Source organism: Euleptes europaea, chromosome 1 (assembly GCF_029931775.1).
Source record: "Euleptes europaea isolate rEulEur1 chromosome 1, rEulEur1.hap1, whole genome shotgun sequence".
Classification (NCBI taxonomy): Eukaryota; Metazoa; Chordata; class Lepidosauria; order Squamata; family Sphaerodactylidae; genus Euleptes; species Euleptes europaea.
In genome coordinates, this window is record NC_079312.1 from 160232215 (window position 1) to 160255497 (window position 23283).

The 23283-nt window shown below is 44.2% G+C and overlaps 1 protein-coding gene across 1 annotated transcript; it reads left to right on the forward strand.

Moving 5' to 3' along the window:
* Positions 1 to 593: 593 nt before the first annotated feature.
* Positions 594 to 21346, forward strand: LOC130493507 (keratin, type II cytoskeletal 4-like). The gene is made up of 9 exons (XM_056867262.1): positions 594 to 1073; positions 7042 to 7256; positions 9699 to 9759; positions 10063 to 10158; positions 11780 to 11944; positions 14448 to 14573; positions 16083 to 16303; positions 18651 to 18685; positions 21061 to 21346. The coding sequence occupies exons 1-9, from the start codon at positions 594 to 596 to the stop codon at positions 21267 to 21269; spliced, it is 1608 nt and encodes a 535-aa protein (XP_056723240.1). The 3' UTR covers positions 21270 to 21346.
* The last annotated feature ends 1937 nt before the right edge of the window (positions 21347 to 23283 follow it).

The following is a 23283-nucleotide window of genomic DNA, read 5'->3' on the forward strand; positions in this document are numbered from 1 at the left end:
AACCTGTTTTGAGCACGCAATAAACTGTAAACTCCTTTGCCTGGAAATTGACGTTCTAAGAGGCGGCAACCTGCACAGATTGTCAACCGCTCCCATAAATTACCAGCAAGACTTAGATAGGTTGACACGACTGCACAAAATAATAAAAATAAACCAAGAAAAGAAAACGAATCAAAGCTTTCCAAAAGTTTTACAGTTGACATTTGAATTCCTGTGTCAGCTATGATTGACAGATGTGATAGATGATGGGCTTCCAGAGGCAGAGACGCGTCTTAATTATACAGAGGTAGATTCTTGGAGTCAAAATCTTTGCCAGGTGCTAACTATCAACATTTGGTAATCCCAATGAAAGTCATTTTTTCCATTTCATCTGCATGAGCAAGGTGTGAACGCATTACTTAGTGGGTTTCAATGACTGACAGGCTGATGCCTGGCCTACCAAGCCTGTGAATAGTTCAAATTTCTGTCGTTTCACTCGTCCAACTGAGCTCAACTTCTGACGAATCATATAAAGGACAAGTATATAAAGGAAGACTCCTCAGGAAGGACCTTATGCTGTTCATCTCTCCTTTGGCTTCAGACTTCACGCTACCATGAGCCGGCAGGTGAACGCCAGGTCTTTGGGAGGAGGAAAGAGATTTAGTGCTGGCTCTGCTATTGTTTTTGGAAGGGTCAGGAGTAGTGCATTCCCTCCAAGCCGAAGGTGCATGGGAGGTGCAAGTGGAAACACTGGCTTTGGCAGCAGAAGCCTTTACAATCTTGGGGGGACGAAAAGTATCTCCCAGAGTGTGGTTCCAGGAAGCGCCCGATGCGGAGGTGGATTTGGTGGCAGCAATGGGTTTTGCTATGGAGGATTTGCCGGTGGTGGGTATATCAATGGCAACTTGGGCAATGGAAGAAACAGTCCGAGCTTTCTTTGTTGTCCACCGGGTGGAATCCAAGAAGTGACCATTAACCAGAGCCTCCTGGCACCTCTCAACGTGGAAATTGATCCCGAGATCCAGAAAGTGCGAAAAGAAGAAAGGGAGCAAATCAAGAACCTCAATGACAAATTTGCTTCATTTATTGACAAGGTGAGATGCTTAACTGCTGTTACTGCTGTTTATTATTACCGTGTTGCAGAGATCAAGTCCTCCCCTTGTCCCAGTAGATCTGGGAGACAATATTTTGTCACCAGGAATGGCCCTTCATCATTCAGTGCCCCAGGGTACTTCTTAAGTTGTCCTACCTACCCTATTCCTGACATCCCTAGTTACAGCCAAAGAACTGGCCTATTTATCCCACCTTCCAAGAGCAACATGAAGCAAGCAAGCAAAATAAAACAAGCAAAGTACACGTACAATGCCAAACACAGGTGATCCAAAAATTCCAATTTGGCCTCATGACTACCATTTCTGGATAGGTTGGATGCCTTCCAACCCTGCTGTCATCTGTTACCTGACTAAGAGATCCTTCAAGTGGAGATGACAGGGACTGAAGTGTGCAAGACATACTCCAATCCTAAACCACAGCCTTTCCATCTAAGGAAGGCTAAGACACAACTACAGTGCAAATGTTAAATTATAAATATTAAGATGTGGTTTGTGGAATGTTTGATGTTTTCCTCAATTATTAGGTACAGGTACATTTTACTTTTGCTTAGCAAGGTAACAATAGGTGTAATCACCAATTACTGCCATTGTGAAATAGTCACGGTGCTTATATTGTATACATTTGCATTTAACACGAACATACTTATACTCCAAGAAGGACCCAAAGTGAGTTACAGTATTATTGTTCCCCCTTCATTTTATCCTCACAACAACAATCCTGTGTGGTTGGTTAGGCTGAGAAGCCATGAGTGGCTGGCCCAAGGTTATTGGAATTCCATGGCACAGTGAGGATTCAAATCTGGGTCTCTCAGATCTCAATCTGGCACTGTAACCAATATGCCACACTGCCTCTGCATAGAAATATCACTGGTTGTACCTTTTTCAATTCAGAGCCATTTAGCTCTACTGCTTATACTTTCCCCTTTAAATCTGCCAGCCAAGGAAAATGCTTTTGTTTCTGACAAAGTGGACCCTAGTCCATGAAAATTAACACCACAATAAACCTATGTTCTTTAAGGTGCCACAAAATCTGTTGTTTTTGCTGTAGCAGACTAAAATGGCTATCCCTATGGAATTTGTCTTTTATTTTTTTGAAGTTCTTAGATCACAATTCAACATTTTGAAATGGCAAACTGCATATCTATTCAGTTTTAATTCCATTGCTAGTATAATCATCAACACATAAAATTAGCTAAATTCCAAGGTTGTCTGATGATGAAGATAAAAACATTTCCCCTGACTATTGATGGTTTAAAAAGATGATAACCTGTGCACATTTACTCGGGGATCACTGGACTCAATTGTGGACTTACAATTCGATGCATGTGCATTTGAAATACTTTCCATGTTCAGCACAACTTTGGAGAAGTCTTACTCTTTTGAGTCAATTGCACATTCTCCAGTTTGGCTGACTCAGGAGGTATTTTCATAAGTTCATAAGTGACAGACTTCTATGTAAATTTCTTGCCTTACTTTTTCTTCACAAAATCAACATTTTCTTTGTCCATTTGCTCTTGATGTAGACCAGCGGTTCCCAAACTTTTTGGGCCACTGCCCCCTTGGTCCCACAAACTCAACCCCAGCGCCCCCTACCCTATCCATCAACACAGTTGAAAAGGCCCACCTAGGGTTGCCAGGTCGCTCTTCGCCACCTGCGGGAGGTTTTTGGGGCGGAGCCTGAAGAGGGCGGGGTTCGGGGAGGGGAGGGACTTCAATACCATAGAGTCCAATGGCCAAAGCAGCCATTTTCTCCAAGGGAACTGATCTCTATCAGCTGAAGATCAGTGGTCATTGCGGGAGATCGCCAGCTACTACCTGGAGGTTGGCAACCCTAGGCCCATTTCTAGTGCCCTCCTGCTGCCCCCTTGCCTCTTAGTTTCACCTAGGTAATCCCACCGCCCCCCATGGGGTGGTACTGCCCACTTTGGGAACCACTGATGTAGACAAATGTCATGATCCAGCCAAAGCACTTCCATTGCCGAAGCACTTTTATGTTTCATTGAAATCAGAAGCACCTACGCAGTGCAGTCCTATGCCCATACTCAATTTCAATGGGCTTACACTGGAGTAATTCTGTAGGAGATTGCTCTGAAAAGTACTTAAACTTTGGCTAGATCATCATGCTCAGATATATTAGGCTTGATTCATATATTGCTTGCAGTGTCACAGATATGCATGTAAGCTACCACCAGCTTTTCCATTTTTAAATCCACCATCATGGCACTTTATAATATAATAATATAGTTAAAATACACCAATTCGCTCCTGTCCATGTGTGTATGTGCCATCAAGTCGCAGCTGACTTATGGCGACCCCGTAGGGTTTTCAAGGCAAGAGACGTTCAGAGGTGGTTTGCCATTGCCTGCCTCTGTGAGGGCTGAGAGAGTTCGGAGAGAGCTGTGACTGGCCCAAGGTCACCCCACAGGCTTCATGTGGAGGAATGGGGAATCGAACCTGGTTCTCCAGATTAGAGTCCACCGGTCTTAACCACTGCACCACGCTGGCTCAGAATCAGCTCCTACCCTGCAGTATATACATTTCAAATACCCATTTCTAACCACAACCATAAAATCATAACATTTCTCAAAATTAAGGAAAACAAGAAATGGGGAAGGAGAGAAAAGGGGGAGAGGGACAGATATATAATACTAATAGAAGTGGGCCCAGGGTAGATGAACCAGCAACCTAGCAGCTCAGATTAGAACAACAAGGTCGATGTGCAAACCAGGAATGTGGCTGGATACACCCACAAAAAAAATCAAAATAAAAAACCTTTAATGGCATAAAAAAGAGCATGTTAAGATAGTACAATACTTATCAAGTTCAATATAATAGTAGAGTTCCACTATAAGCACCAAAGAACACAAGCAATTGGCATAACTATTACTTGTCAATACTAAAATCAATGGCTAAAATTTTTGCCAAATATTCAGTAACTGCTTCTGTAGAGTTGGGGGACTTATCCGCTAGTAAAAGTTGGGTAGTCCTATTCGCTGGGCCAGGGAGATTCATGATGATTGGATCTATAAAACGATTTCTTAAACTGGAGAAAAAAGGGCAAAGCAGTAAGATGTGAGTTATGGAATCGGGTTCGAGATGGCAGAATTTACATAGTCTATCTCTAAACGGGATATTGTGGAATCTCCCGGAGAGAACTGCTGAGGGAAAGATGTTAAATCTGGCGAGCATAAAAGCCCGCCGATGGAGGGGGTTAGTGAAGTTTTGTATGTAGGGGGCACCTCCGGGCATATAGGTCGTCAGTCCGTGAAAACAGGGGGAACATGTCATAGTGGGACCTGCATTTATGGTCTGTTTTTCAATGTCCCTAATTCTTTGCCGGATGGTGAAGAAAATTTGAGACTCACCACAATTATTTAGTGAGTCTAAACTAATTCCTAAGGAATTAATTTTCTGCCGAATGAATTGGTACCATGAGGAGACGTAGGAATCCCTTAGCATGTCATGCAGTAATGTGGAAGGATCAAAATGAAAGTGAATATGAAGCCACAGCTTAACGATGGTGATCCAGACTCTTGTAGACAGAAGATGGAGGCCAAGCTCTTTACAAAGAGTGTAGAGATTAATCATATTGGGCAAACCCAAGGTTCGTCGTAGGAAAGAAGCCAAACTATGATCAACATCCAAGGTAAGAGCATGGATCCAAACAGGGATACCATATAATAATTGATTAGAAACTTTTGATGAGTAGATCTGAATAGCTGCAGGGATAAACTGATGTCCTTCTTGGTAGTGGAATCATGTCACCACTTGGGATTGGCTTCTTGCTGCAGTAATAGCTGCTTTCTGGAGGTGCAACCAATTGAGATTGTGTTGAAAAAGAAGGCCCAGGTATCTAAAGGACTTAACTTGTTCGACTGGGTTGCCATCGATTTTCCATGTTTGGCCCTTCCAGGTTTTAGAAAAGATCATAATCTTAGATTTCTCGGAGTTAATGATTAAGTCATTCTGTGAGCAGAAGACGGAAAAGGCAGATAAAAGCCGTTGAAGGTCAATTCTAGTTATGGATAGGAGAACAGCACCGTCCGCATATAGCAGGAGGGGGACTGGTAAGGAATTCATCCTGGGTGCAAGATTTTCAGATGTGGATAAATGGGTTGGTAAATCCGACATAAACAGATTAAATAAGGCCGGAGCAAGTAAACAGCCCTGCTTCACTCCTTTAGAGACGGGGAATTTCCCGGACAATTGGATACACAAATGTATGCTTGTGCCCATGGACCTCCCTTGCTGGATCAGGGTATCTCTGTCTTTGAAACAACCGCAACTGGGAAGGCAAAATAAAATCAAAATTATTTTATAGATTCACATTTTTGAAAAAATATATATTTGACTTTACTTCATCCTTATTGAAGTTCAGCAGACCTGGGTCTTTTCATTGCCAGCAAGGAGGAGCTCCTAGAACTGTTTGTGACTGTGTGGTTGCAGACATCTTTGATGTAGGTTGGAGAAGGCATCCATTAAGCACAGGTCGAATAGGATTAGGGTTTGAGTATTTAGAAAACATGGTGTTGTATTTGGAAAGTTAAAATGTAATACATTTTTAATTTCATTTTTTTATTACATAAACATACAAAACAGCATACACTTCTCCATATGTATGTCATTAAGTCACAAACAAGTTATGGTACTGTAAGACCAGCAAGGGGTTTTCAAGGCAAGTGAAAGGCAGAGGTGGTTTGCCATTGCCTTCCTTTGCAGTAGAGTTGCCAGGTCCCTCTTCGCCACTGGTGGGAGATTTTTGGGGTGGAGCCTGGGGAGGGCGGGGTTTGGGGAGAAGAGGGGCTTCAACGCCAGAGAGTCCAATTGGCAATTGGCAATCCTACTCTGCAAAGCCTTCCTTGGTTGTGTCCCCTCCGAGTACTGACCCAGCTTAGCTTCTGGGATCTGACATGACCGGGCTATACCACACCATTCTGTATCCCACATTTCCTCATACGTATTACATAATTTACTTAATTTACATAAACCAAGAAAAATTGAAACTGCCATTAATCAATATGAAATATACCCACATTTCAGATTAATCAAAATTAAAAGTAGAAACACTGATTAAAAAAACAATTACATGCATTTCCAAACTTAATTTTACCCATCAAATTATTTTGTTTCCAATACTATACAAAAGGGACTAACCTTTCTTGTGACTAGTTTTTATCAGTGGCATTACACTTCTGCTAGATTAGAAAAAGAAGAATTGGTTTTTATACCCTGATTTTCTCTACCAAAAAGAATATCAAAGTGGCTTACAATCTCCTTCCCTTCCTCTCCCCACAACAGACACACTGTGAGGTAGGTAGGGCTGAGAGAGTTCTGAGAGAACTGTGACTAGCCCAAGGTCAGCCAGCAGGCTGCATGTGGAGGCGCGGGGAATCTAATCTGGTTCTCCAGATTAGAGTCTGCTACTCATGTGGAGGAGCAAGGAATCAAACCCAGTTCTCCAGATTAGAGTCCGCCACTCTTAACCAGTACATCACGTTAGCCTTGATATCTGCGTTGTCTAGGGTTGTCTAGTCTTTGTTGAAAGTGTACATGTGGGAACCCTGATACACATATAGTGGAACTGTGCAATAGTGCCGTACTTTTGGGTTTGAGCACATTAAAAGGATGGTTGGCTAGACCTCTGAATTTTCTCCTATGATCAATTTATTAGGAGATGCAGCAAAAGTAGTAAAGGGACCACATTTTTTGGTTAGGAATTTAATTATTTCAGCAAGACTGTTGCCAGCCTAAAGTACTTCGAAGGGTCGTTGTGAGGATAAAATGGAGGAGAGGAGAATGATGTAAGCTCCTCAGGCTCTACCCCAAAAACCTCCCGCCGGTGGCGAAGAGGGACCTGCCATCCCTACCTTCGGTGCTCTAACAGATGCTTCAACGAACACTAAAATAAAAAACAACAACAGTTTTTTCTTTTTTTAAAATGGTTTCTCAGGTTCGCTTCCTGGAGCAGCAGAATAAAGTCCTGGAGACCAAATGGAACCTCTTGCAACAGCACCCTATCTCCCAAGTGAAGAACAGCGTCGAGCCTCTCTTTGAAGTCTACTCCAACAGCGTTCGGAAGCACCTGGACTCGCTACGCAGTGAAAAGGGAAGGCTGGGTTCAGAGCTGAAGAACATGCAGGACTTAGTGGAAGATTTTAAGCACAGGTATGGGGGAGATAGTGTCGATGTCTGGGGAAGGCAATGGCGAACCACCCCATAAACAAAGTCTGCCTAGTAAACATTGTGATGTGATGTCACCCCATGGGTCAGTAATGATCCGGTGCCTTGCATAAGGGACTACCTTTACCTTTATGGGGAGGGGGGGATAGATGAACCATGCCCTGCTCTCTCTTAGTGGTGCCGTTTCTGGTTTCAGCAAGGTACTGGAGCATGACTATCAACAAAGTTTAAAGGCCCACCCTTGTACATTCAGACCCTCCAGCATTTCACAAATGAAAATATGCTTTTGTGCATATGTGACACCCTCTCTTCTCACATTAACTGCTGCAGCACTTTCCCTTCCCGTCATACACTGCTGAAGGCTATTTCATCTTCTGCCCACTGGGTTTGTTTATTCAGCAACAGCCTGTTCTGTGCTGGTTCTCAGTGTATTTCCTTAAACAACACACACCCATAACACTTATTAACAGAATGGTTACTCTCACAGCAGGTTTAGCTATACTTACGTAGCCTTTCAAGCACATTCAGAAACAATTGCTATCTCAGTAGGTGGGAATGAAGAACATGGAAAGGAAGCAGTGCACTTGCATTTGTGGTTCATGCAAGCAAATTTAGGTGCATGTGGGCTCAAATTAGAGTTGCCAGGTCCCTCTTCGCTACCGGCAGGAGGTTTTTAGGGTGAAGCCTGAAGAGGGTGGGGTTTGGGGAGAGGAGGGACTTCAATGCCATAGGCTCCAATTGCCAAAGCAGCCATTTTCTCCAGGTGAACCGATCTGTATCAGTTGGAGATCAGTTGTAATAGCAGGAGAACTCCAGCTAGTGCCTGGAGGTTGGCAATCCTATGCAGAAGTCTCCATGGTGTTTCCAAGGGCAGCCCTGTGTACAGCACATTGCAACAGTCAAGACGTTGCCAGAGTTTGCAAGACAGTGACCATGCTGTTAAGCCTCCAGGAAGAGGCATAAGTTGCACAGCAGCCAATGCAGGAAGAATGCATTACTGCTCATGGGAAAGACTGCTGAATCCAAGAATACTCCTTGAGTTTCCTCCTTATGGAGTAGTGTGATCCTGTCCTAGAACTGATCTATCCCCTTATCTAGTTATATATGTTCATCTACCCATAAGCATCGTGACAGTTCTTAACTGGACTGAGCTCAGTTTCTTTCTCTTCATCCAATCAGTTCCTGACCTCAGGCTGTCCATCAGAGAATCCTGCTTCGCATGAAGTGATTCGATTTATTATTATGGCATTAGCCAGAAAAGATACAAACCTTGTCAATAAAACCAATTACATTCAAATAATCTCTTTGTACAAAATACAGATAAAATTATACCAATTAAAATTCACCTTATTAACACTAATACCCTTTTCCGAGCGGATTTTAATTGCTGCAGAGCAATACTTGCCTACCTGCAAATAACACTGAGTCTCCCTCCCATAAGAGGAATTTAATTTTCTCTTCCTCTGAACTGGCTTCCATTGTGTTAATAAGAGGAAGAATTAGCTTCTGACGAATTTCCTAATAATAGATACACCTAAATAGAGCATGACTTGTACTTTCCATTTCACCTGACCCGCAAGGGCCTGCCCACTCAGATTTTGATAACTTCCTATACTTTCCCTCCAGGGTTGCTGAAGGCAAGGCCGACCCTCTAGCCAGGGTTAGGGCTCTCCTTTGCTTATTTAGCTCTAAAACAGACAGATATTCAGCTGGAGCTAAACAATAGTGTAATCTAATAGGAGCCAAGTAAGCTGGGGAACTCATGAGCTCTATTTGTTTTTCTGTGTCGAAGATCTTTTGTCTAACTAGAAGCTTTGCTCGCTCTTTTTTTTAGCTCTAAGAGGGATTGAGGTGCAAAACCAAGACTCTCCATTCTTTTTACAGACTGCGTCCACCATCTGGATTTATAATTGTCCAAACAAAGCAGTGGTAAAAATCCCTCTGATGCCTCATGAGCCTTTAACCAAAGGGAATTCGAGGCTAGGGTAATTCTTGCCTCCATTTTTAGCATGCCCAATTTCCAGGCAAACCCAGGAATTTGAAAACAAGGCGGGGGACTTGTAAAATTGCCCAAAGAAATTTGGACTGTACCTTCTCCAGTGGCATATAACTGGATTTAGCTGAGCCTAGGATTGTGCCATATAGCATTTGGCTAATTGATTTAGCCTACTTCACATGAAGCACAAAACAAGGGGAAACAGAACTGTGTGGTATCTTACATATTTCGCCTGCCATTTCTGGAAAATGTCAAAGGTCAGGTTTAATAGGATTCCAATGTTGTGGAGCAACATTTGTGGCATTTGTTTTACGAGAGGCACTTTCAAGAAAAATCCCTAGCAGTTACGATGGAATGTATTTTAGCTCTCCATCTCTCTCTCTCTCTCTCTCTCTCTCTCTCCTCTCTCTCTCTCTTCATTGACCCAACAGGTATGAAGAAGAAATCAACAAGCGCACAACTGCTGAGAATGAATTTGTATTGCTGAAAAAGGCAAGTAGTGATACAGACTCCAACTAACTGTGTGTGTGTTAAGTGCCATCAAGTCGCTTCCGACTCATGGCAACCCTATGAATCAATGTCCTCCAAAATGTCCTATCTTTGACAGCCTTGCTCAGATCTTGCAAATTGAGGGCTGTGGCTTCCTTTATTGAGTCAATCCATCTCTTGGTGGGTCTTCCTCTATCGGCTGGAGATCAGCTGAAATACCAGGAGATCTCCAGCTAGTACCTGGAGGTTGGCAACCCTAGTATTTGATAGATTTCTAAACTGTCGGCCTTTTAAATCTCTTTTCAGGATGTGGATACTGCCTATATGAACAAGGTGGAGCTAGAGGCAAGAGTAGCTTCTCTGACCGATGAACACAACTTCCTGAGATGCCTCTATGATGCGGTGAGGAAACTTCTCTTGAAGGCTGTCTTTGCAAGAACCATCTTGACTTTTCAAAATTCCCACTCTCCCTTCTAAAAAGGAGTAATTCTAGGCATGAGATTTCACTTGTAAAGGTTTATCAGCTTGATAAAGTTGCATACCATCCACCAGTATGTATTTGTTCATCCTTCAAGTATCATGCCTTTTAGCGCTGCAATGCCTTGTGCCTTATTTGTTTACGTATTTATGCCCTGCTTTTCTGCCCAAGGGGTCCCAAAGAGGCTTACAACAACAAACAAATAAATTACAGATAACCACCTCCCCCCCCCAAAAAAAAAACCAAATATATTTTGGGTGGTCTGGGAATCAACTTCTGGTTCATTCAGAGGTATTGCCTGTTAGCCTTGGACTAAGATCTGAAGGGCTAAGAGCCCTTTTGCTCTTGCCCTTTGGGTCATGTCCAAGGGCTCATGTTTTTGGCTCAGCTCAAACGTTAGGGTACCTGCAGCAAGAGGAAGGCAAACTTAGGTCAGGTGGAACTTAACTGCTACTTCACGATCTTCCTCACTTCCTGTTCACTCCCACCCTTCCTCCCTTCCTCTCTATTCCTTTATCTGAACTTGAACTTGAACTTATACACAGCCCAAATAGGCAGGATATACAAATGTCTGAGGTGGAGATGCATGGAAACAAGAACAACACATCAATGTAATAGAGTCCTTGGTGCCCCCAATCATTTCTTTGGCTACTACAATGAACTTGTTCACATTTTTTTTCCAAATTTATAAATGTAGATATAAACAAAAATACCCATTTTTCATTAAACTGTGATGGCCACCCTCAGTTGTTCTCCCAATCAGGCTGAGGCCTGATTGGGTGGTGAACCTAACCATGCTGGTAAGGTTTCAAGTTACCAAAACAAAAAGTGTAAGACTGAACCTTAAATGTACCTCTAGTTGAATTACCTAAAGCTGGTAAGATTTATTAGAATCATAGAGTTGGAAGGGACCACCAGGGTCTTCTAGTCCAACCCCCTGCCCAATGCAGGAAATTAACAACTACCTCTCCCCCCCACATCCCCAGTGACCCCAACCCTCCCCCCACCATGCAGGATCCCTCAATAATATTAATATTAAACAATATTGTTTAAGGGGTGGAACAATCACACAATGGTACTAGAGGAGCTCAGTGGTACAACATCTCTTTTGCTTGCAGAAGTTCCCAGGTTCAGTTACCAGCATCCCCATTTAAAAGACCCTGACCAGCATGGCCCAGGCTAAGCCGATTTTGTCAGATCTCGGAAGCTAAGCAGAGCTGGCCCTGGTTAGTACTTGGATGAGAAACCACCAAGGATGACCAGGGTTGCTATGCAGAGGAAGGCAATGGCAAACTACCTCTGTTTGTCTCTTGCCTTGAAAACCCTATGGGGTCACCTAAGTCAGCTGCCACTCAATAGGACTTTCCACCACCACCCAGTTAGAAGGATCAGGTAGTCGGATCAGGTAGCAGAAGATATGAAAGACCTTGGGACCTTGGAGAGTTGCTACTAGTCGCAATAGACAAATACTTACCTTGGTAGACCAAGAGTCTGACTCAGCATAAGGCAACTTCATGTGTTCATGTGCATTACTGTGACTTCCAGGAGCTGTCCCAGATGCGAGGACAGATAAGTGACACCAGCATCATCCTTTCCATGGACAACAATCGTGACTTGGATCTGGATAGCATCATTGCAGAAGTGAAAGCTCAGTATGAAGACATGGCAAGCAGGAGCCGAGCTGAGGTTGATTCTATGTATCAGAACAAGGTGTGTGCTGCTGGCTTCAACCCGTATTTTCTCTTTTAGGAGGGGCCATGACTCAGTGATAGAGCGTCAGCTTTGTATGCAGAATGTCCCAGGTGCAATTCCTGGCATCTCCAGTTAAAAGGATTAGGTAGAAAGTGACGTGAAAGACCTCTGTCTGAGACCCTGGAGAGCTGCTGACAGTGAAAGCAGACAAGACTAACTTTGATAGACCGATGGTCTGGTTCATTATAAGGCTTCTTACATTCATTTGAGTAGTGCTCTGAAACAGAACATCACCGCCTGGCACATTTTAAAGCAGAGGCTTTTGAGGGAGAACGTCCGTCCTCGAAATAGATTCAGCCACTAAAATGCTGGTTCAGTAAAACATACAAGAACATATTTGCCCCTACAGACCAGGATAAAGGCAGGAGGCACAGCTAGGACTTCTGTTGAGCTAGGGAAACATCTTATTTAAATAGTCCATAGCAGGGTGTGTTGCCCTATCTATAGGTAGCCTTTGGGTGAGCTCTCAGACCCAGGCACTGTATTGTTGCTTTGCCTTTTCTCACAGCCTGCACAAAATCTCAAACAAGTCTCTTGAGAGGCAGCTTGTAAATTTCCTAAATAAATATGCATGGAGAAGGACTCGGCCACATCACCATCCCTGGCCCCTTTTGTTGGCTGGTATTGGGTTTCCGACAGTGATGTAGCTCAGCTCCTAGGGAATCACTTCATCCATTCATTTCCTCAAGATGGGCATCTGTATTGTGTAGAGGCTTCCTGGCTTTTGAAGGATACGTTTGCCTCCAATCTGTTCTGGCAGCATGGTGTAGTGGTTAAGAGTGGCAGGCTCTAATCTGGAGAGCCAGGTTTGGTTCCCTACTCCTCCACATGAGCAACAGGCTCTACTCTGGTGAACCGGGTTGGTTTCTCCACTCCTACACATGAAGCCTTCTGGGTGACCATGGGCTAGTCACAGTTCTCTCAGAACTCTCTCAGCCCCACCTACCTCACTAGGTACCTGTTGTGGGGAGAGGAATGGAAGGGGGGAGAGAGGAAGGGAAGGAGATTGTAAACTGGTTTGATTCTCCTTAAAAGGTAGAGAAAGTCAGCATATAAAAACCAACTCTTCGGCTGCTGCTTTTGCCACTGACCAGTGGGGGTTGACCAGCCAGTTATTTGACCAGACCTAGATTTATTTACACCCCCACAGGCCCTGTGGAGCAGGCAAAGAAGGCCTTTCTTCTTGGCAAGTCTCAGACAAGAGCCCCCTCTGCTCAAATTCCTGTTTGGCCTTGAAATGTCCATTCAATCCCACACTGCTTTGATTGCTAAACGGGAAGGGGAAATAGTGCTCATGCTGAAGCCTGTCTGGATGAGGTGGGGGCAGCTTAAATATGATGTCTGACTCCCCCCTCCAATTGGCCACTGTGCACAAGGCACCTAGCTTGGTTCCTGCCTGAAGGAGCATCGTTCTCCATTTCTAAAATGAGGGGCAGCAAAAATGTTCTGCAGGCCAGGCTGACATGGTAAACTTCTCAAGGATGGTAACAGAAAGACCAGTGATATAGAAGAAGAAGAAGAGTTGGTTATATCCCACTTTTCTCTACTGAGTCTCAAGGCACCTTACAATCACCTTCCCACCTCCACAACAGGCACCTTGTGAGGTAGGTTAGGCTGAGTTAAGAGAGAACTGTGACTAGCCCAATGTCACCCAGCAGGCTTCATGTGAAGGAGTGGGGAATCAAACCTGGTTCTCCAGATTACAGTCCGCCACTCACATGGAGGAGTGGGGAATCAAACCTGGTTTTTCTGATTAAAATTCACCATTCTTAACCACTACACCTTACTGGGTGTGCTTGATGCAAATGTCTTTCATACGGAGACTTTCAGGAGCAGCTTTCTTGCTTACCATAAGCTAAAAAGGTCAGTGAAATAAAAGCTAGGGGAAATGATACCAGAGAAAATAATAACAAGTCTTGGCATATAAATTTGCCAGATTTGGTAGATAAGCTCAGGGATTGCACATGCCCCTCCTCAAGCTAGGCTCTGGAACTTCCCTGGACTTTCCAGCAGTTCCCTGGAGCTTTAAATAACACCCTATAATGGTGTTTGCTTAACTCTCTATTAGGTACAATCTGTTCAGTCTGTGACTAAGATAAAAATTGACTTAAGTGAAGAACACATTGTAGACATCTTAATTCTCATGGTGTTTGCAGCTGTCCCACAACCTCCCTCTATGCCTTTCATTCAACTCTGGACATTGGGTGGTCAGGATAGGAGATAGGGATGCCAATCTCCATGTTCTGATTGGAATCCATTCTATGGAATCAAATCACTGTTGTGCTTCCTCCCCTCCCCAACCTTCCCCCTCCACAAGCTCCACCCCTAAATCCCCGGGAATCTTCCAAGCTGGAGTTGGCACCCTCCCAGAGACTCCCTTCAGATGGCTGCATTTGGCCACTGATTTAACTTAAGTTTAAGTCGTCATTGACTGCTATTGTAATATCTTGACACATACCAGTTTCAGGAACTTCAGCTCACAGCTGGGAAGCATGATGATGCCTTGAAAAACTCCAAAGTGGAGATTTCTGAGCTAAACAGACTCATCCACAGACTGAGAGGAGAAACAGAAAATGTAAAGAGACAGGTAAGCTTTTCACTGCGTGAGTAGAGATACTTTTCTCCCTCTCTCATAATACCAGAACGTGGGGTCATCTGCTGAAGCTGGAAGGTGAGAGTTTTCAAACAGATAAAAGGAAATATTTCTTCACTCAACACAGTTAAATTGTGGAACTCCCTGCCCCAGGATGTGGTGATGACTGCCAACTTGGAAGGCTTTAAGAGGGGAGTGGACATGTTCATGGAGAACAGGGCTATCCATGGCTACTAGTCAAAATGAATACTAGTCTTGATGCATACCTATTCTCTACAGTATCAGAGGAGCATGCCTATTATATTAGGTGCTGTGGAACACAGGCAGGATAATGCTGTTGCAGTGGTCTTGTTTGTGGGCTTCCTAGAGGCACCTGGTTGGCCACTGTGTGAACAAACTGCTGGACTTGATGGACCTTGGTCTGATCCAGCATGGCTCTTCTTATGTTCTTATGTCCTTATAATGTGTTAGTTCTACCTCTGGGAATCCATACACTGGAAGAAGAAGAACGTAAGCAGCTTAAGTTGCACGACTGGGAAATATTTTCGTTTTTTAAAAAAAATCTTTCAAAATAATTGTTTATGAAATCTATAAAAATATTAATTTGACAAGTTCATTGCACTGTAACAACAACAACTACACAATACACAATGACAGTGCAATGCTGAGAACACTTTTCTGGGATTAAGCCCCATTGAATAGACCTGAGTAGGATTCAGAGCAGACTTGCTTAAGATGGCACAGTAACAGCACAATCATATGCAGAAGTAACCCCCCTGTAGGACTTATTCTGAGGTACGTTTGCACAGGTTTGCACTGTTAAACTTGTTCCCTTCCTGCCAAACCTTTAAATCCAATAGAATTCATCAATAGGATTGTTAACAAAAAAACAAATCAAGTAGGAAATAAATTTCAAATTTTAGAAGTAAATTAAACTAAATAGAATTGAAGAACAGAATTTATTTGTAATTAGTTTACCCTTTCACAATCTGTTTTGGTCTGCTGTGCCTTCATTTATCAGTGGATAGCGTTCATCCATGACTTTAATCCTGTAAATTACATGGATTCCTCACACACATATATATTCTTGGTATAGGCTTGCCAGGCCCCGTAGCTCCACCAGCAGGAGCTTCCTGGGGCCATGGCTGCAGCGCACAATGCGTGCGTACACCCCGTGCAACACGCCTACGTCATTTCCGGGTTTACCCGAAAGTGATTCATGCGTGATTGTGTGCTCGCATGCACGCAGTGCCCATTGGCCATCAGCTGGCCAGCGGGCAGCCCTGTGGATCAGTGGGATTTTAGCTGCCACCACCGGGCACTTGGCAACCCTGCCTTGGTATCTTTATTCCACAACTCAATCAGACTGCTAAATTAATAAAAAATGACTCCTTCCCACCCCCCTCAATGAAGCAGAATGAAGCATTTAAGACAAATCTGGAACCTTCATTGCCTTATGTAAAATCCATACAATTTGGTTTCTCTTCTTTGCACTCCCCACAGTGTGTTCACCTTCAGTCAGCCATTGCTGAGGCCGAAGACCGTGGAGAGACTGCCCTCAGGGATGCGAGGGAAAAACTGATAGATCTGGAGAATGCCACCCAAAAATCTAAGGAAGAACTGGCTCGACTCCTGCGTGATTACCAGGAACTCCTGAATCTTAAGTTAGCCCTGGACATTGAGATTGCCACCTATAGAACGCTCCTGGAAGGAGAGGAATTCAGGTGGGTATGATGGTGGATTGGAAATTATTATGAAATCCAATCAGACTGTATTTTGCAATCAGGGCCATCCCCCACTTGCTCGGACTGCTGATTGGTAGGTTTGCCAACCTCCAGGTGGTGGCTGGAGATCTCCCAGACTTGCAACTGATTTTTAAGATACAGAAATCAGTTCCCCTGGAGAAAATGACTGCTTTGGAAGGTGGACTATATGACATTATACCCTGCTGAGGTCCTTCCCCTCCCCAAACCACACCCTCCTCAGGCTGCACTCCAAAATCTCCCACAATTTCCCAACCTGGAGCTGGCAACCCTACTGATTGGACAGAATCCCATTCCAGCCAATGGCCTTTTGATAGGGTTGCCAACTTCATTGCCATAGAGTCCAATTGCCAAAGCGGCCATTTTCTCTAGGGGAACTGATCTCTATCGGTTGGAGATCAGTTGTAACAGTAAGAGATCTCCAGCTAGTACCTGGAGGTTGTGCAAAGAAATAATACCAAGCTCTGAAACTTACTAAATCAAAATTCTATTAGTGACAAAGTGAAAATCATACAAAGTGACCAAAATGAAACTTATAACTATGAAATGCTATAACATACAAAACTACAAAACTACAAACCGTAGCTGTAATGACGCTACAAGATTCTACAAAGCAGCAAGGTTGCAAGATAAATATTAACTCTATGGTAGGAAAGTCTTTTTTGTTTGCAGAATGAGCGAAAGTACAGAAGGTCGCTATGATAAGAAAGTCTTTTTTGTGTATAAATCTTTCTTTGCAGAATGAGAGTCAACAGCCATATGGGCGCAATGTAAGATGAACATAGAGAAAGAATCCTTCCTCTTCTTCTCTTAGGAGCTTTGACTCTAGCGAGAACAAACGGCTGATGAAGCTGCCCTGGTGGGCGGTGAAAATGCTTTGGACATCCAGACCGCGTTCCGACCTTCTGTACGTTTGCTCATTCTGCAAAGAAAGATTTATACACACACACAAAAAAGACTTTCTTATCATAGCGACCTTCTGTACGTTCGCTCATTCTGCAAACAAAAAAGACTTTCCTACCATAGAGTTAATATTTATCTTGCAACCTTGCTGCTTTGTAGAATCTTGTAGCATCATTACAGCTACGGTTTGTAGTTTTGTATGTTATAGCATTTCATAGTTATAAGTTTCATTTTGGTCACTTTGTATGATTTTCACTTTGTCACTAATAGAATTTTGATATAGTAAGTTTCAGAGCTTGGTATTATTTCTTTGCACAGCTTGTCTAGTTAATACCAGTGCATCTTTTGCTTAGTACCTGGAGGTTGGCAACTCTAGACCAGACCAAATATGAGTCTGAGACTCAATCCTGGCACTTAGAGATGCATGGTTCTGGCTCTGAGACATTATCTGGGCACTTAGAAAAATGTTGCTGCAATGGGCAATCACATTTGGGGAAAATGGGTAAAAAGGAGGGAGGGGGAGGTAAGCGACAGCCATTCCCTCTCTACTCCTGGTGGTGTGCTCAACTGAAGTTTTCAAATATTGACGGAAGATCTTTACATCGAATTACCAAAAATGGACACTAGAGGAATAATCCCCACAAATATCCTACCATCTGTGCAATGAACTCAAGACTAGAATCCATAATCTAGTGTTTTGTTTTTTCGATGCATAAATATCTCCACAAATTAAAAAATAGCTGTTGCATTAGCACATATCAAAGGATATGTTACTCAGCACTCCACACAGTAACTTCCCCCCAATGCAAAGTCTGAGAGAACAGGACCATGCATAAGGCTGCTCAGGTGAGTTAGAGATCCTTCCCAGAGCAAAGCTCACACTCACAACTCCGACATGACGCCTTCTGTTTCTTATTTCTCTTCACCTTCTGAGTGTCAGTGAATTTTTGCTGCAATAGGGCTGCCAACTCTGGGTTGGGAAATACCTGGTGATTTTGGGGGTGGAACCTGAGGAAGGCAGGGTTTGGGGAAGGGAGGGACTTCAATGCCATAGAGTCCAATTGCCAAAGTGGCCATTTTCTCCAGGTGAACTGATCTCTGTCAGCTGGAGATGAATTGTAATAGCAGGAGATCTCCAGCTAGTACCTAGAGGTTGGCAACCCTATGCTGTAATGACATCTCAAGCTATAGCAAATATGTTCAGTGGCCATAATGAGCATGTACAGACAATAGTACAGTACAATTAACAATTGGCAGTGCAAACTAACAGTCCAATCCTGAGCAGAGTTGCATCATTCTAAATGTCCATTAAAGTCTGCTTAGGATAGTGCACATAATGTAAGGCAGCCAAACGTGGAAAGAAGGAGACATTTTGTTTTGCTCATTTTGCTCTTTTTCCTAACAGGATGTCTGGAGAATGCACCAGTGCTGTAAATATATGTAAGTCAAGGAAAGGTTTTGTGCTGGTATTTTGGGTAAACAATAATAAAGTAAAGTAATAAAGTATAGGATATCAGCCCACATGATAAAAAGAAGCTTGATTCTGGGCTTCTAGGTTATAATGATGCGAGGCCAAGCGCATGCCGCTACATCTGAATTGGCATGTTACACTTGGCATGCTGAGGCTAAAGGTGCTTTAAACACACACAGACACGTTCTTGTTTCTCTGTTTTGGCAGGGATGCACCATTGTGTGGGCTGCCGGGGAGGTTGGGACACAGGTGCCCTTTGGTTATCACCACCCAGGTGGCTGTTGAAGTCTGCCTCCCTCCCACCTCCTCTCCCCAAAGTCCTTGAGATTAATTCACTGTGCCAGGGCTTTGCATCTAGTCTCGCTGATGAATGCCAAAGCATATGGTTATGACTTGCACGTGTGAGGATATGCTGGGTATCTCTCTCCATTTTCTGGTGCCATTACTGAAATAGGCTGAGAACCACTATTTTACAATGGCTGTCTAACTCTGCATGGCCCTCATCCAACTGCTGTTGTTTAATGCTATCACTGTTGATCTGATGGGGGCATAGTTCCTCACATGTACACCGATGCCTGCTTTTTCACACTTCTCGTCCTTGTGGGTGTGAAGTGCCATCAAGTCGCAGCCAAATGATGGCGACCCCATAGAGTTTTCAAGGCAAGAGACGAACAGAGTTGGTTTGCCATTACCTGTCTCTGTGGAGTGACCCTGGACTTCCTTGGTCTCCTGTCCATGTACTGATGAGGGCCAACCTTGCTTAGCTCCTGAGATCCAATGAGATCGGGCTAGCCTGGGCCATCTGGTCCTTGTGTGTGCAAAGCGCCATCAAGTCACAGCCAGACAACTAGGCAAGTAGGTGGTGTGAAAGACCCCTGCCTGAGACCCTGGAGAGCCACTGCCGGTCTGAATAGACAATACTAACTTTGTTGGACCAAGGGTCTGATTCAGTATAAGGCAGTTTCATGTGTTCAAGTTTTCTGCCAGACTGAACCCAGGACATTCTGCATGCCAAGCAGATGCTCTAGCTCTGAGCCATGGCCCCTCCCTCCCTTGTGTGTGTGTGTGTGTGTGTGTGTGTAAAGTGCCATCAAGCCAGCTGACTTATGGCGACCCCACCAAGGGGCTTTCAAGGCAAGTGAGAAGCAGAGGTGGTTTGCCATTGCCTTCCTCTGCAGAGCCTTCCTTGGTGGTCTCCCTACCAAGTACTAACCCTGCTTCAGCTTCCGAGATCTGGCGAGATAGGTCTATACCATGCCGCCTTTCCTCCTCATCTGGTCCTTAGCTTGTAATGATCTGCAGGCTTCAGTTTCAAACCATGGCCATATACCATTTTCAGAACTTCAACTCTCAATGTTTTTTTAAAAATATTTCTTAAGTTACTCGTATGAACACACGGAGTTGCCTTATACACAGTCAAACCTTGGGTCCATGTAGATTACTACAGTCTACTTTTACTTGCATAACTACATGTTAAAGAAGGCCTTGGGTGATGTCCGTGTCCACAAGGACTTGTAATCAGACATGCTAAGAAGAGCCATGCTTGGAACTTAATTCCCATGTAAGTGGGGGGCCTGACTGGGATGTAAGTGGGGGTTGGGGGGCTCCTTCCCCCACTCCCATGGTTGCCGTTGGGGCCGGGGCTGGGTGTCCCGTGAAGGGGGGCAGGGGGTTAAAACTTTAACAGTTTAAAGACCCCCCCCCCCCGCCCGGTTTCCTGGGAGTCCCAGGAAACAGGATTTCCATCAACGAAATGGAGATTCCTTGCCTCCCTCTTTCTGCAGCCCAAAATATTGTTCCTAAGAGAGAGGGGACTCCAAGGAACAAGACAAGGGAAAAGGTGAAGGCTTGCAACTGGAGTGGATTGGGACCCTAAGGGACAGTGTGGGGAGAAGTTGGAGGTCATCAGTTGAAGCAGAGAATGGGTAAAAATTGCCTCTCCTTCCACTAATGGAAATTTACCATGGGATCCAATCCACTGTGTGGAGTGGACATGTTCATGGAGGATAGGGCTATCCATGGCTACTAGTCTAAATGAATATTAGTCATGATGCATACCTATTCTCTCCAGTATCAGAGGAGTATGCCTATTATATTAGGTGCTGTGGAACAAAGGTAGGATGCTGCTGCAGTTGTCTTGTTTGTGGGCTTCCTAGAGGCACCTGGTTGGCCACTGTGTGAACAGACTGCTGGACTTAATGGGCCTTGGTCTGATCCAGCAGGGCTTTTCTTATGTTCTTATGTGTTGCAAAGCTTAATCCACCCTGTTTGGCTTTCTGTCTCAAATTAATGTGTTTTAATTAGAATAATCTTTCTGGTGGCTTTCTTTGCTTGTTCTTTGTAGCTGTGGTCAGCAACAACAGCCTGGCAGGTGGAAGTGGCCCAGGTCACAGAGGTGTACTTAGTGTCGGAGAAGGTGGTTCAAGTTCTGGAAGCTGCAGGGGCATTATGGGATATGGCTCTGGAGCAGGAGGAGGAGGAGGAGGAGGAGGCGGCTCTTCTGGCCTGAGAATCATATCAACTTCTACAAGCAAAAGGACAACCATAAGATGAGCCTTCCTGAAGGACCAGATTGACCATTTACAAAGCTCTAGGTCTTGTCAATGCAAAATGTCTGCTGTGGAGAAGCTTGTCTGTTGTGTGCAAAAATTCTTTTAAAAAAATGGCTTAGGAGAGACCCTGCTTTGTAGCAAGCAATCTGAATAAAATAAAATGCATTTTCATGGAAGTGAAAATAGCTCCTGTGCATAAGAAATTATCAGTTTTAGGTCATGTCTTACTACAAACATGAATTAGTATTATCCCTGAGAATTCTGGTTTGTAAAGTGCTGAAAAATCTCTGGTAGGCATTTCTAGCCAACCCTCCAGAGAACTACAATTCCCAGGATCCTTTGGGGAAAGGGGGATGCCACTTACCTATAGATCGGTGGTAGAGCTATGCTGTCAATTTTGTTTTCTTACACCCTGCAGTATTGTGGGGCGGGCCTGCCTGCTGACTCAATAAGGCTGCAGAGAGGACTTTAATGGCACGAGTTCCCGGGGAGTGGGGGGATTGCCTCTTCTTGAAACAGCTTGCGCCTGTTTGGGGTGTGATGCTGTAGATGATAAAGGAGCATGTGTGTGCATGTGGGTGCCTTGCCACTAATGCAAAGTCTTTGCCCGTGGGCAATTCTTGCCTCAGCAAATATTTTGTGTCAACAAGTATTTGGACTCGTAGCCAATTATAAGTCACTGTGAAATCTCGCCACTTATATTCTCTTGTCTTATTCACCATCTCACGAGTTCCCCCCTAAACTGGAAAGGGGGCATATTCCATGTTCAGGCTCTGCCATGGTTTCAATGAGCTATGTGTAGTGACCAAAGGGAGAAACCTTTGGTTCACACCGGCACACCCACCCTCCCATTGAGCACAGTGCATGGCGTGAGACCCCTCTATCCCCTTTTCCAAGGCAGATTGAATGGGAGGAATCTGAACACACATGATCATATGAGTGTGGTTGTCAGAACATGCTACTTATAACATGCCGACGCTGTGCTTGAGCCTCCCCTTGCAATCCATTTATCCATTTACTCTTTTCCTTAGAAAGTTCTTACACTCTTCTCAGAAGATCCAAATTTCTTGTAGCCCGCTGCTGTTTTGAAGAAAAAATATAGACAGACTCACCCTCTCATTAAAGAAAGGTCAAAGAAGGACCAATTCTCTCGACTTATGACGAACCCATGTGGTGTCCACTTCCAAAAGAGGATTTACAGTGATGAGGTAAAATGTCCTTCTTCCCTCTCACTCTCAGAAAGAAACCTTGTTCCTGTTCCATCCCTTAATTATGCTGACAAACACCGTATTTTTAAAAAAGCCAGGAAACTGATTTCCTGATTTCCACTCACCCACCTCGCTTCTCTGCAAGGGCTGCCAATCACTAGGTGGTTCCTGGAGATCTCCCAGAATTACAACGGATCTCCAGGTTATTGAGATCAGTTCCCCTGGAGAAAATGGCTGCTTTGGAGGGTAGCATAACATCCCTACTGAGGTATGTCCCCTTCCCAAACCCTGTCCTCCCCAGGCTCCACCCCCCAAATCTCCAGGAATTTCCCCACCTGGAGTTAGCAAACCTAGGGTACACTTACTGATAGGGTTGCCAGGTCCCCCCTGGTTACCAGCGGGAGCTTTCTGGGGCTGGGATGATGCGCCCTGGGACACAGACGCTCTAGCAATCACCTCCAAAAACTCTATGGTAAACCCAAACGTGATGGGGATGCTCTAGTAATCTCCCCTGAAAACTCTATGGAAGCCATAGAGTTTTTGGAGGCAATTGCTAGAGCGTCAGTGTCACTTCTGGGTTTATCCAGAAGTGATGATTGCTCCCTCCCTTCTTCTGCCCTGACCAACTGAGGGTTGGCGGGCAGCCCTGTCAATTGGCGGGCATTGGCCGCCAATACTGGGCAATTGGCAAGCCTACCTACCGAAGAGCAAGATTTGAATCTAGTAGCATAAAGACCAATAAGATTTCCAGGGTAAAAGCTTTCAAGTCTCAAAGCTCTCTTCACCACTGACGAAAGGAGCTTTGAC